General features: G+C 37.1%; 1 protein-coding gene across 1 annotated transcript; it reads left to right on the forward strand.

Annotated features, from left to right (window-relative positions):
• The first annotated feature begins 1174 nt into the window (after positions 1-1174).
• LOC144446815 (homeobox protein HMX3-B-like) lies at positions 1175-3160 on the forward strand. The gene is made up of 2 exons (XM_078136655.1): positions 1175-1662; positions 1884-3160. Exons 1-2 carry the CDS (start codon positions 1299-1301, stop codon positions 2336-2338), a joined length of 819 nt encoding a protein of 272 aa, XP_077992781.1. The 5' UTR covers positions 1175-1298; the 3' UTR covers positions 2339-3160.
• Positions 3161-12200: the final 9040 nt, after the last annotated feature.

Consider the following 12200-nt stretch of genomic DNA (forward strand, 5'->3'; position numbering starts at 1 on the left):
TTCCAACCAAACCTAACTTGCCTAAAAACTACAAACTCGTACCTACTTTCCACATTTAATTCTAAAATGTGAGGATATTAGCCCATCAATTTAAACATCAGTAAGTTCTTTGGACAGTCAACTTTCTGTCTTTTTTACCATGCGTCTAAAACTATGCATGCACACACATGGATGTATATATTGATGTTCATTTTTAAGTTGCTTATATATATTTTTATATTTTATTCCCTATAATGTATTGCCTATTGAAAAGTACACATATTCCTGTCAATTCTAGGATTTCAATAAATGATACAAAGTGTACGAACGATGTACAAACCCAACAATTTGTCATCGGATTAGAACGAGTATTCGATATATAGGCAAATTCATACAAATGGCACCAATTCAAGTGTATTTCAGTGGTCCTTACCGTGTATCTTAGCACGTGTGTTTGACAGAATCCGGAAATTCTCTTGTTTACTTGTCTAATATTTCAGTACATGTTGTACATACACAATGATGAATTGCAACTAAAGTGCGTTTTCATGTGGACTCCTTCATTCAAGAACATATTTCTTATCTGTGGGCATACATGAATCTAGTGGCTTCTTAACCTCATTATCAGGTTTGGACTTCGATTGGTGTTTATTTGTCAGGGGCACGTGTACAAACTTTGTTTACTTAAACAAGGTTAGAAAACAGCCACAGACTGGAGAGCCGCAGGTTTTGTGGGAACAGCGTAGTGTGTTTGGCATGCTACACGCTTTGATTTTGATGTATAGCAATACTTAACCGACCATTCATTTGATTGGGTAACCTCCTTCTTGTTGCTTACATGAAAATGCCATTGAAAACCATTGAAACGTACATGCAATAATTGAGCAATTCCGTCCCATTCTGTACGCTATAGCTTTATGGTCACTGTTTCGAAATGCCAACAATTTGGGTGTTTAGCCGCCACTGGCCAATCAGAATGCAACGATTAGACACGCAGTGTTTATCTCGAATAGTGAATGATCGCCCATGCTCTTAGAGGACTGTCAATCTGTCCATTGGACGTCAATTTGTACATTGCGTATCAGCAATGAATAATAGACATTGTTGAAATCTATTACCACCCCCTGCGTGCATCATGAAACTTACATAGTGTACATTTCTGAGAGTTCGTCATTTCGACGTGTACAACCGTTCATCGAAGTCATAGGCTGGAAAATCCTCTTTGTTCTGCCTGGATAGAACTTTGCCGCACGTTTAACTCTAGCGTGTGAGTGACTCAATATACTAACAGTGCGTGCATAAATTCCCCACCGGTAATCATGCAATCGTCACAAACTTCTCTGACGCCGTTTTCTATAAATGATATTTTGACGAGAGAAGCCGTATCCACAGTAAATCTTCGAGTCCATAACCAACTTCATCCACAACAGCAAAGACAACAATCTCCAGCTACGTCTCCGTCCAACCCAGCATGGACAACAGATAAATACCAACCCGACGAAGTGACATCTCAACGTGTGACTGCACCTTGTTTGACACGTGGGTTGACACAGCCCGGGAGTCCTCTATCAGATAGCTTAAGTGAAAACTCAGACGAACCCTCGCCGAACATTGATCTCGAAGAAGTCATCGAACCCAGCACAAATCAAGAGAAATTTGAAGAAAATTCAAACATACTCGAAGGTAAGACCGGTCTTGCAGATTTCAAGACGTACACAAGCTGGTAAATATCTTATTAAGGATACACTTCCTAAAAAGCACGTTTTCAGAGCAGCATTTTTCAATGGTTTTGGTGTCCTTCTTAAATCCGTGCAAACGGCACGTTTCCAAAGCCCATAAATTTCAAATCCTAGCATTTGAGCCAGAAAATAATTTCTATTTTGTTCTATTTTCCCATTCAGAAGATGACCACGAGTGTACCACCCAGAAGCAAGGAGAGCAACAGTCGTGCAAACAACGGAAGAAACGTTCAAGAGCGGCCTTCTCTCACGCTCAAGTTTTTGAACTCGAAAGACGTTTCAATCACCAGCGATACCTTTCTGGTCCAGAAAGGGCCGATCTTGCTACTGCTTTAAAACTTACAGAACAACAGGTAAAAATCTGGTTTCAGAATCGTAGATACAAGACAAAAAGACGCCAGCTTCAAGTTGCTGCTGAACTTTCGACTCCCGTAACAGCGAAGAAAGTAGCAGTAAAAGTATTGGTACGGGATGATAAACGACAGTACGCAACGGACGACATTTTCCGACCACCTTTCACTTATAATATGATGCTGCCGACGTACAATTTTCACTTTCCAACCAGGCCTTACCCTAGTCCGTTTTACGGTAGTATGCTTTGCGTGGAAGGAAAATATTGAAACAGAGGTAAAGAAAATATCAAAAAAATCAAATAACTGTGTCCTCAAAAGCAAACATATTTGTTCAACATAATTAACTCTTCGCTGTTGGATTTCCGACCCCTTATGTCATGTGTGTTTATTGGTGAACAAACTCTGACATTTCTGCCAAATCATCGTCTAACGGTCTATGTTGAACTTTATGTCTATAGTGTACAAGGGAGATGTTACCTACATTGTTGTCAAATATTGCTTGTATGGATGAAGGGATGAAGTCGTTACACTAGCTAGAGACAAAATGCAGTGACAAATACGCCGAACATTAAATGAATATCGTGCGTACATAATGTAGACTTTTATAGCAGAAGGCGGACTTTGCAAAGCAGAGGCATTTTACGCGAAGGTAAATATATTATTTTCGTATGAACAAGTCTTGTGAAAAGACCCTTGAGGCTTACATATATAGACAATATTTGTATCAGACCAAGGCAGAGCATACAGACTACATGTATGTGAGCAAAGCCCGCATTTTATGCATATAAGGATGAGACGAGACTTAAAGGATAAAACCTTACAAACTGTCTTACTAATGGACAAACTGTATATTCTCAGAGCTAACCGAAGGCATTTCTTTTGTGCGATAGTCCATTTCCCGTATTATATGTGTTTCTGATTAAACTTAAATGGGATTACAGATCAGATTTTTCCAAATACCTTACATGTACTTTTCGCATGGGTTGTCAATTCTTTCCTGCGGTTCTAGTGGCTTTGAAATTGACAGAAATTAAAGTGAGCTAATTTGTTTCATTTGGTCACAGCAGTTGTATTTATGTGTAGAGTTACTTTTTTTTCGTCTTCAACAGTACTACTGGTCTCCATGTAAACCAACCATACGAAGGCTTGTTGTTATTTTGGCACATGAGTAAAGATAGTGTATATAATTATTGTGATTTTTTTTTTCATAAGAGAGATCATCCTAACAAAAATAAAATAATGTTCATTTCTGATAAATCTTTGTCTAAACGTAGTATATTTTGTTGTCTGTTTCTTTCAAATCCGACTGTAACTCGTTCTACTGTTTGATAAATATATACTTCCTATGAAACTGAACATTAGTGACCCCGAAAATCACTCTACAGATATGTTTAAAGTAACTCTAGAAATTATCAATATTATAGAAAACAGGCATACATGGATCTGATATTTCCTGAGATGAATTTATCTGTATTGTTACTGTGTTAGTAGCTGTAGGGGAGATGGAGTGGCGCAACCAAGTTAGTAGAACCGAGAAAATTAAATTACAGCCGTTAATCCGACGAATAAGCAACACGGAATAACACATGTAGTTTCTATAGTCAGACTAACCCTTATTGGCTTTCTGTACAAAGCCGAGCAACTCGCGCGCTCCCCGGTCTATTGTTCGCACAGGAAAATAACATTATGAGAGAGCACTGTGTACATTATCGCTTTTAATAACGGATTGGGTGTTAAGATTACCGACATATGCCGCCGTTAAAACCCCAACATGGCAATGAGACCGAAATGATGCCGCGTCTTACTAGTTTCAATGAAATTGTTGTATCTTTTGGATTCGTTAGGAGATAGGGTTTTGAACAGGCCTACGGAGATATTTCAGATTTTAAAACCGGCATTTGATACTTCTACCTGGCACAACAAGCCTGCACGTGTCGCGATGGTGTCGGCGCCGTTGGGCTCCCCCTACGGATAAGTTAATTGCGACTTTTTTCGTTTCCCCATTAAATTGCCTAAACTAACAGTTACTCCACAATGAACGATGCGATTGTGTTTAAGAAAGGCGCGTCGATACCCGAGCCAAGTCACTGTCACGACTCATATTGTCTGACGGAGGCAAGAAAAATTGAAGTCGAAAACGGGAAGTGCTTCGGGTTAACTGATCGTACTGTTTTACGAAAGTCTAGATAAATCCAATCCCAACGATCAGAGCTGGCGTGTTGTTCTAATGGATAGGTGCACTTTTGAAATTGATAAATCGCTTTTAAGGCATCGATGTAGACGGGGCTTTTAGTAATCGCTTAATAAGCTTTGTCTGAAGGCGTTGATGTGAAATGTCGCAGGCAAATTAGAGGCGAGGATCGCGAGGCAACAGACCGTCGTTTTTGGTAGATTGGAGCCGGACAAAAATCGTCTTAATGTCGCTAAATTCGTTATTAATAACGCTTCGGTGGCTTATTCGATGTCGATTAAAAATCCGTTGTGGTTTGGGAAAACCTTTCCCTACAGAGACAGTCAATATTCAAGTTTTTTATTTGGTGATAGATGCATGCCATGTCGCCAGGTCTGACTAAGACAATGTATTATGTGGCATTGAGGCCAACAACATTCATACAGTTACCCATGCCAGCTCTGTCAAAATGCGTATGTTTGTGCTAACTTACACCAATTCTTCAAATGGTATTAAAGTTTATTCACCGATGACACCGTGATGGTACGTTGAGTAAATTGCAACCAGTCAAAATATTAACTTTCCCTGAAAACTCGACTCGTTGGCGTTAGTGCAAAGAGTAGACAATAGTTGTCATACTTTTATTAGTACATCTAAGACATCAAGTTTTCGCGCAGCGTCTTCTTGCATTGCATGCGTTCAAGATTTTAAATAAATGTAGGTATTATCGTGTCAATTGTGATCTTAAGTTGTTTCATTCAATAGCAAGTTAAACAACATTAACGTCCTTGAACTAGTTCATTATACACACTGTGGTTTTTCAGCTCCCCGCGTTACTTCACACAACAGCTTTGAGTACCAAACATTTCCTACCAAATGTATTTGGCATAATTTGTTTAGTTGTAATTGCATAACCGCTTACCAAATTTGAGGTCATTTTTACCGAAATCTTACAAATAACATCAATATTCGTTCGATGTGAACATTTTGATTTGGCGTTGATGATACTTACGCAAAGCATCTTGTGAATTGAGTTTTTATTTTTGTTAACACAAGTCTGATTGTTGAAAGGCTTGGGAACGTTCAGATAAATATGTCAGTTTTGGTCATCCAACCCTGTCAAAGTGTTTATGAAGTTCATCTAACACCAAGCGGTGTTTGAAGTTATGTAGTTCTCTTTTAATCACATTCGTGAAAGTTACGACTAATTTGATCAATAAAAACACATTAAGTTATCGTTTTCGACACGTTAACACATTTGTTACTTCGGCTGATGATAACTGTTCCATCTCACGTAATTGAATAAAAACTAAATACGGCGCAAGCCTGATACCAATAACATGCCCCTTAATCCCTTGTTCAATTCGACATACTATGTTTATTTATTTGTTTGCTTCACTTTTATAACTGTGTTTTCTAAAGATGATACCATAATTCCATGAATATTTATTCTAATTTTAGGTGAACCTCTATCAAAAAATCAAATGTACAATTTGCATGCAAGATATTTTCCCAAAGAATCTACTTTTTATAGTTCGACCGAACAAAACGACGTCTACACTATTGCATTACCTTATTTTTGAGTGCACAGATGTTGTTTTGCCTGATCATAAATGTAAGCAAAGTGAAATCTATGTTTAGACGGGGGTACCTTCAGACCGTCAGATATACTGGTTGTCAAGTGCAGGTAATCATATAGTCACCCACAGTCCCATGAACTGTGAATCACCCATAGTCGTAGCATTCTACGGGGTTTTTTAAATGAAGGCGATACAAGTGCATGTCAGTATATCTCTGTGCATTGATGGAATTGAACAGAAATAGCGAAAATTGTCTGTTTTGAAAATTGTTAATTAACCATTTTAAGGTAATAAGCTCTGTTTTCACTGTACAGTCATGTAAATGAAAAAAGCGGCAAAGCTTTAGTTCTTATATTAAACAACAGACAAGGAATGTCGTCTTTGTCTGTGATTAAACTAGTTACATGTACAAGGCTATACAAACCCTACAACAAATAAACTTAAAAAGATAAATCTACAAGGAGAAAATGATAGCTGAAAGTATCGTTAAAATTTAGTAAAACAAATGATAGATTAACTTTGAATTCTTTGATAGAAAGTTGAGTCTGGCGTTGGTGACACTAAGTCGTACGACCTGTACTGAAGATGGGGTCTTGCATTAAATTTGCATTGTGTAATTTAGTGTGTCAATAAAATAGATCGTAGCACGCTTGTCAATCTACTCCCCTAAGACTAAATTTATATCTCATTTAGATTTCTTAAAAGCCATGTAGTAGTTTGCAGTGATCAACCATCGGCCTTGTGAGCAGTTCAGTAGCCCTTAAGCGTTTCAGTCCGGCGAGAAGAGAATAGGGATATTTACTTAAATCTGTTTGCCATTGGTATGAGAGGAAAATTGTGAGTCGTATTTCAGGCGTGAGAGAAGGGTTTTGTCTGCGAAGGACCACTGAAAATGCAGTGAAAAAAATCTATAATAGAGTCATTTGCACGAAGTGGCGATAAAACGCTAGCACTGATGCGCTTAAATGAGCCGTGACGGTTCAATTAAAATATACAAAGTTAACTGACATTGGTTTTTGACGGTGGAAAGTACGTGTGTGGTCATCAAAGCGAGAAGACATGGGGAAATAAACTAAAGACAGTTTCAAATTCCAAATTATTGTTTATTTCAGAATATGGCGGTAGATTTTTTTTCATTCTATTCCTCCCTAACTGATAAAACAGTTTTCGAACCATATAAAACCAAAGAATGTTGCTTTAAATGTTGATATAGATGGTGTTATCGTATGTCCTTACTTTAAGGACCGAATGTGCTTATTTTTCATCTTTTTGTCACGTTTTATTAAAACACGGTGAACCTGTTTCAACCCAGCCGTGTCCGACTTTAAGAAGGTTTTGGAAAATATAGCAGATAATCCATAATCATTAATTCCCCACTGGTATGCTGTGCTATTTCATGATTCGCTGAGATGGTCGAAATGACAGAACATTTACTTTATGTCGTCTGAGACTGACTTTACGTATTGTTTTTCGAGGGGTAATTTCTGGAATAACATCACAGCAGTTATTAATACTTGAGAAAAGATAAATCGTACTTTGATTAGTATCACGGCTATGCAGTGCATACTTTTTCGTGGTTAGGTTAAAATGCTGAAATACGTCATCGAAAATTTACTACAAATATTATTCAGGGAGTCATTTACATGTTAAACTTTTTTTATTTGTGTTTCATATTATAGCGACAATGTATTTCATAACCTTAACCAATACTACTGGTAGATACATATGGTATAATTCTTCTGTCCTTCAAAACAATATTTCATTATACGGGTTCTTCAGCTACCCTCGCTCTCACAAGTGTTCCGGGCAGCTCGCTCGTGCCACTGAAATAAACAAGACATGGATCCAATAGTTGTTTCACATATTTCTCACTCCTATTTGTACATTTCGTACTTTAATGGTTCTATAGTAGCGTCTATGATAGTCCGTATCGTACCGATACTAGTAATCACACAGGTCATTACGTTCAAAGAAAAGACCTACACACACAAAAAGTTATGGAAACTGTTATCGCCCGATCGTGTGATATTCACCACATTTTCTTCTGTTTAACGACGGAACGTTCTATTGATGTACACTTATGTTCGCCACATACGTAAATATTCTTACTTTGCAATCACCTGTTTGCTATTGTATAATACGTGAAGGGGAAATACGATGTTTTATAACGCATGACAGAAAACTGTAAAAGTTGAATTTATTACATGCTTTAGCCTAAAGAAACCTTTGAGAAAGAAAGTAAGACGCACTTAGAAGTAAAAACTCGAAAATCTAAGCGATAACTAGCTTATTATACATTGAAATGCCACGAAGCAATCCAACACACGGTAAGATTCAATCGTCGGCAAACGATAAGAATTGACCAGGGACCAAAACTGTTGATGATTACGCCAGGGAGGTACAACCATACAAGGGTCTTTTAGTGAAAGTGAAAAATGACCCGCTGTGCTCATGAAGCGAGGTGTGAAATGTTTTGTTTTCTTAACGCCTGTTCCGCTTTAGGCAAGCTTTGAGATTTGAGTTGCAGTTGGTTAATATGAATAGCGAAAGACACAGTGCAGTTGTCTTTGTCCATGTTGTGAATGGACAATTGCAGGGCGGCGTCATGCTAGAATTAGCAGATGGTTCAAGTTCGGTTTGATGATCTATGTCCATCTATATACCATAGTTGTATATTCGCGAACCAAACTCCTTCCAACTACCTATCTATTCAAGTCTTTCTTTGTCCACAGTAAACCATTCAACAACTCTACCTCCTCATAAGCTCAGACTACTAAAGTGGTCTAAGTCTGAGTCGTAAGCTAGCAACCTATCCTTGCCTCCACCTCTCCCATTCTCCCCATGTTATTCCTCTTTAAATTTATTAAAATAGTATTTCTCATCCAGTTTCAAATTTCTGCTTCAGATCTCAATTCCCTTCCACTAACACTTTCCCCTTTCTTTCTGTGTGATTTTTAGGGGGGGAGGTGCAACTTTTCGAATACATAGCGATGTTATTAAAATCGTTATTAACGTGACGATTCCTAGCACGTGTGCTTTGAATTGATGGTTCACCGAAGTCAAAAGTGACTGTACTTACACTGACTCCTCGCTCTATAAAATAGTGTACGCTGGCTTAACTTTGCACAAAAATGTGTCCAGTTAAAAACTGTAAATTAAAAAGTTTTTGCAGTGTAGCGAATTAAAAATTCTTTGTACGGGAAAGTAACAGTAATCTTGAAAGTCTCCTTCATTTCAAGACAGCAAGCTTAAGTCGCAATAATGTCAGATAATGAAAGTCCAAAAAACTACGCTCCTTTTCGGCATTGCGCTGTCTGAAACTATGTGGACATGGGCAAGTATGGCAGAAAATCGCCTCAGTGCGCTTGGGATGCTCTTGGTCCACAGAAATACGAAATACATCCCAACTCCAAAGAAGGTGTGTTCCAGAAAAACAAACCGGAGAAAACTGATAAACTAGGTACGCAGTTTAAGATCCACTATTTGAAGATCAATTTGCAATTGTGTTCGACGTTGTCTTTGGTTGAAATGTTGTTTGATATAATTATCTCATGGCACTGACACTAGCGTTATTCCGCAATTCATTTTGAAGCGACTATTTGCTATGGAAAGAAAGGCCCTGAATTTGTAAACAGAGCTGTACCTTCGACATCAAAATCCAAACTTCAATTTCCATTATAATGATAATGACAAGGAGAATCCACTGAGTTCACCTTGGGTTCCGATCTAAAGTAGGGCCATAACAGTTTTGGGATTGGCAGAAAAAAAAATATGTTCAAAATGTTAGCTCTACTTCCCGTTGTACCTGCACAGACTGAAAGGCAAATAGTTAGGTGAAGAAGAGGGTTATTTTGGTGTGTTACTTGTTTGAGAAAACACCATCCACTATTTTTTTATGTAATTTTTTTTTTGGTTTGAATGTGATCTTTTCGGCAACTACTTTCAAAAGATATGACATTACATATGATATGTAATTGTGTACGCTAAAATGGATATATTGTAAATTGCATGCAAATTTATGTAAATTAGCCACCTTTCTAAATTTTAAATGTATGATAGCACAAAGACAAAGTTCTGCCCCCCCTCCCCCCCCCCCCCGTCAATTTGGTCAGGCTACGGCCCTGATAATGTACGTAATCATTTTGTCTGTCTTAATTTTTTATTTGTTATTATTGTCTGTTTGTCTCCCTCTTTCTCGCTCTAACACCCGCTGCCTCTGTGTCTATTTTATTGTGTGTCTGTCAAACACAAATTAGTCTAATAATTGACTTGTCCCCCCCCCCTTCCCTCTCAAGCAAATAAAATCATGTTCAAAATACACTCCAAACATTTTTAATTAGTTATTGTGTTGTGTTCGATATTCTTCCTCTGTATATAGTGTCCTCGCAATGCAGTATTAGTGTATAGCTAAATGTTCTGTTACACATGTAATGCAATTTTCATCAAAATCTACTGCCACGGTGTCAAAATAAAACATGTTTAGTAGGTCTGAATTCCTGTGAAATATGACGGTTGTTGTAGGCGTCTTCTCCGAAGTAAAGAAATGAAGCAATTTCAAGTGTTGTGAAAAGAAAAACGAACGCTCACTTCTTGTAATATTATTTTCACATGAAAATCTACAAAAATTGAAATGACAAATTGATGAATTTAGTCACGTGATCTGCTTATTGGATTCATACTGTGTGAAAGGACAAAGTACAGAAAAGAGTGCGTGACATCGTCTCTGCAAATTTTAGAGAAATTATTTTTCAAGCTGTGAAATCAGAAATTATACATATGTTTATTAGATAACGGTATTTTATTTCAATATCACCACCCAACCATATTTCATTTGGACACTCGAAAAGGGACAATTGCAATGATGGGGTAGCTTTAACCAATCGGCTAACACTGTAAAAGACAAGTGTGTCACTGTGTTGAAATATATGAGCCCTTTTTTATGAACATGTTAGCAACTGAGTGCATGCGATGATGTTAGCAACTCAGTGCATGCGATGATGTTAAATCTAAAATTCTTGGCAACAAACCATTAACGAGGTCATTATCATTTTCAGGATATCTCACTTTGAAACAATTTGAGTTGATCCAAACAACAAATCAGCAAAAGTCAAAGAAATAACAATTTGTTGAAATACGTTTGTCTGGAAGGTTTATGGCACGGGAGACGTTATGGTATGGTCCATATACTTCCAGATTTAGACGAGTAAACTCAATCATTTCAGTCTACTTGCCTGTATACAACAAAAGGCCATGACGACAGATTAACAGTCATTTGATATCAGTGTATTGCCACAAACAAATATTTATCTCTCGCTACTTTAGTCGTATTCGAGTTGGAAAATTGGTATTGCATTCTGCTTTGCAAATAACATCCACATTTACTTTGGTATCACCTAACAAAAAGAAAGGATAAAATGGAAGTTTATAATTTGAAAGTCGACGAATTTAATTTCCCCACATTGATTCAAAATATGATGAGTAAGAAAGCTTCTAAAATGCATTTTTTCCTCGAATTTCGTGTAGAGAATCGTACAATCGGGTAGAAAGATGACGACTTATTTCCAAGACCCGCAAATCTCTAGAACTGCGGGGCTGCAAATGAAAAGGCAAGCCATTAGCCAAATAGACTATGGCTTAGCGTCAAAATAAAAAGCATTTCCTATCTACTTCAAATAAATCCCAAAAATTAGTTAGATTAAAAACTTATATTTCAAAATTTGAATGACGGGAATTATATTATTAAAAATTGTGCTTTTTATTAATAAGAAGATCCTATGTTTGCATGTGTCACTTCTTTCGACCTGGGTAATCCCTAAATACTCTTCTTAGCCAAATTGTCAATAAACTTCTCAAAGCTGTTGATACTGTAAAAGCGGGGAAAACGTGGTTGATTTTATGGACTTTATCAAATAATCTATTAGGAGTGTATAGAGTAGAATGAGACACGGTATTTCATTAGTATGTTTGGTAACTTCGTATAATGACGTTCATTTAATAGATTTTGACAGTCGACGTTATAAGGAAATTGGAAAATTAGCGGGTTTCAGTACGACCTAAATATATGATAGCACTGACATATACCTGCACAGGTATAGCGATAGATAGATAGATAGATAGATAGATAGATAGATAGATAGATAGATAGATAGATAGATAGATAGATAGATAGATAGATAGATAGATAGATAGATAGATAGATAGATAGATAGATAGATAGATAGATAGATAGACGTGAATGTTAGCCATAAGTAACTGACGAAAACAACAGTTTTTTGTGTTTTCACCCATCCCGACTTTCTAATAAATATCAAACAAGATTGAAATTGGAATTTCCGACTGGAATGATAATATATCAATTAAATTATTCCATATTCACATA

Source organism: Glandiceps talaboti, chromosome 15, assembly GCF_964340395.1.
Source record: "Glandiceps talaboti chromosome 15, keGlaTala1.1, whole genome shotgun sequence".
Taxonomy (NCBI): Eukaryota; Metazoa; Hemichordata; class Enteropneusta; family Spengelidae; genus Glandiceps; species Glandiceps talaboti.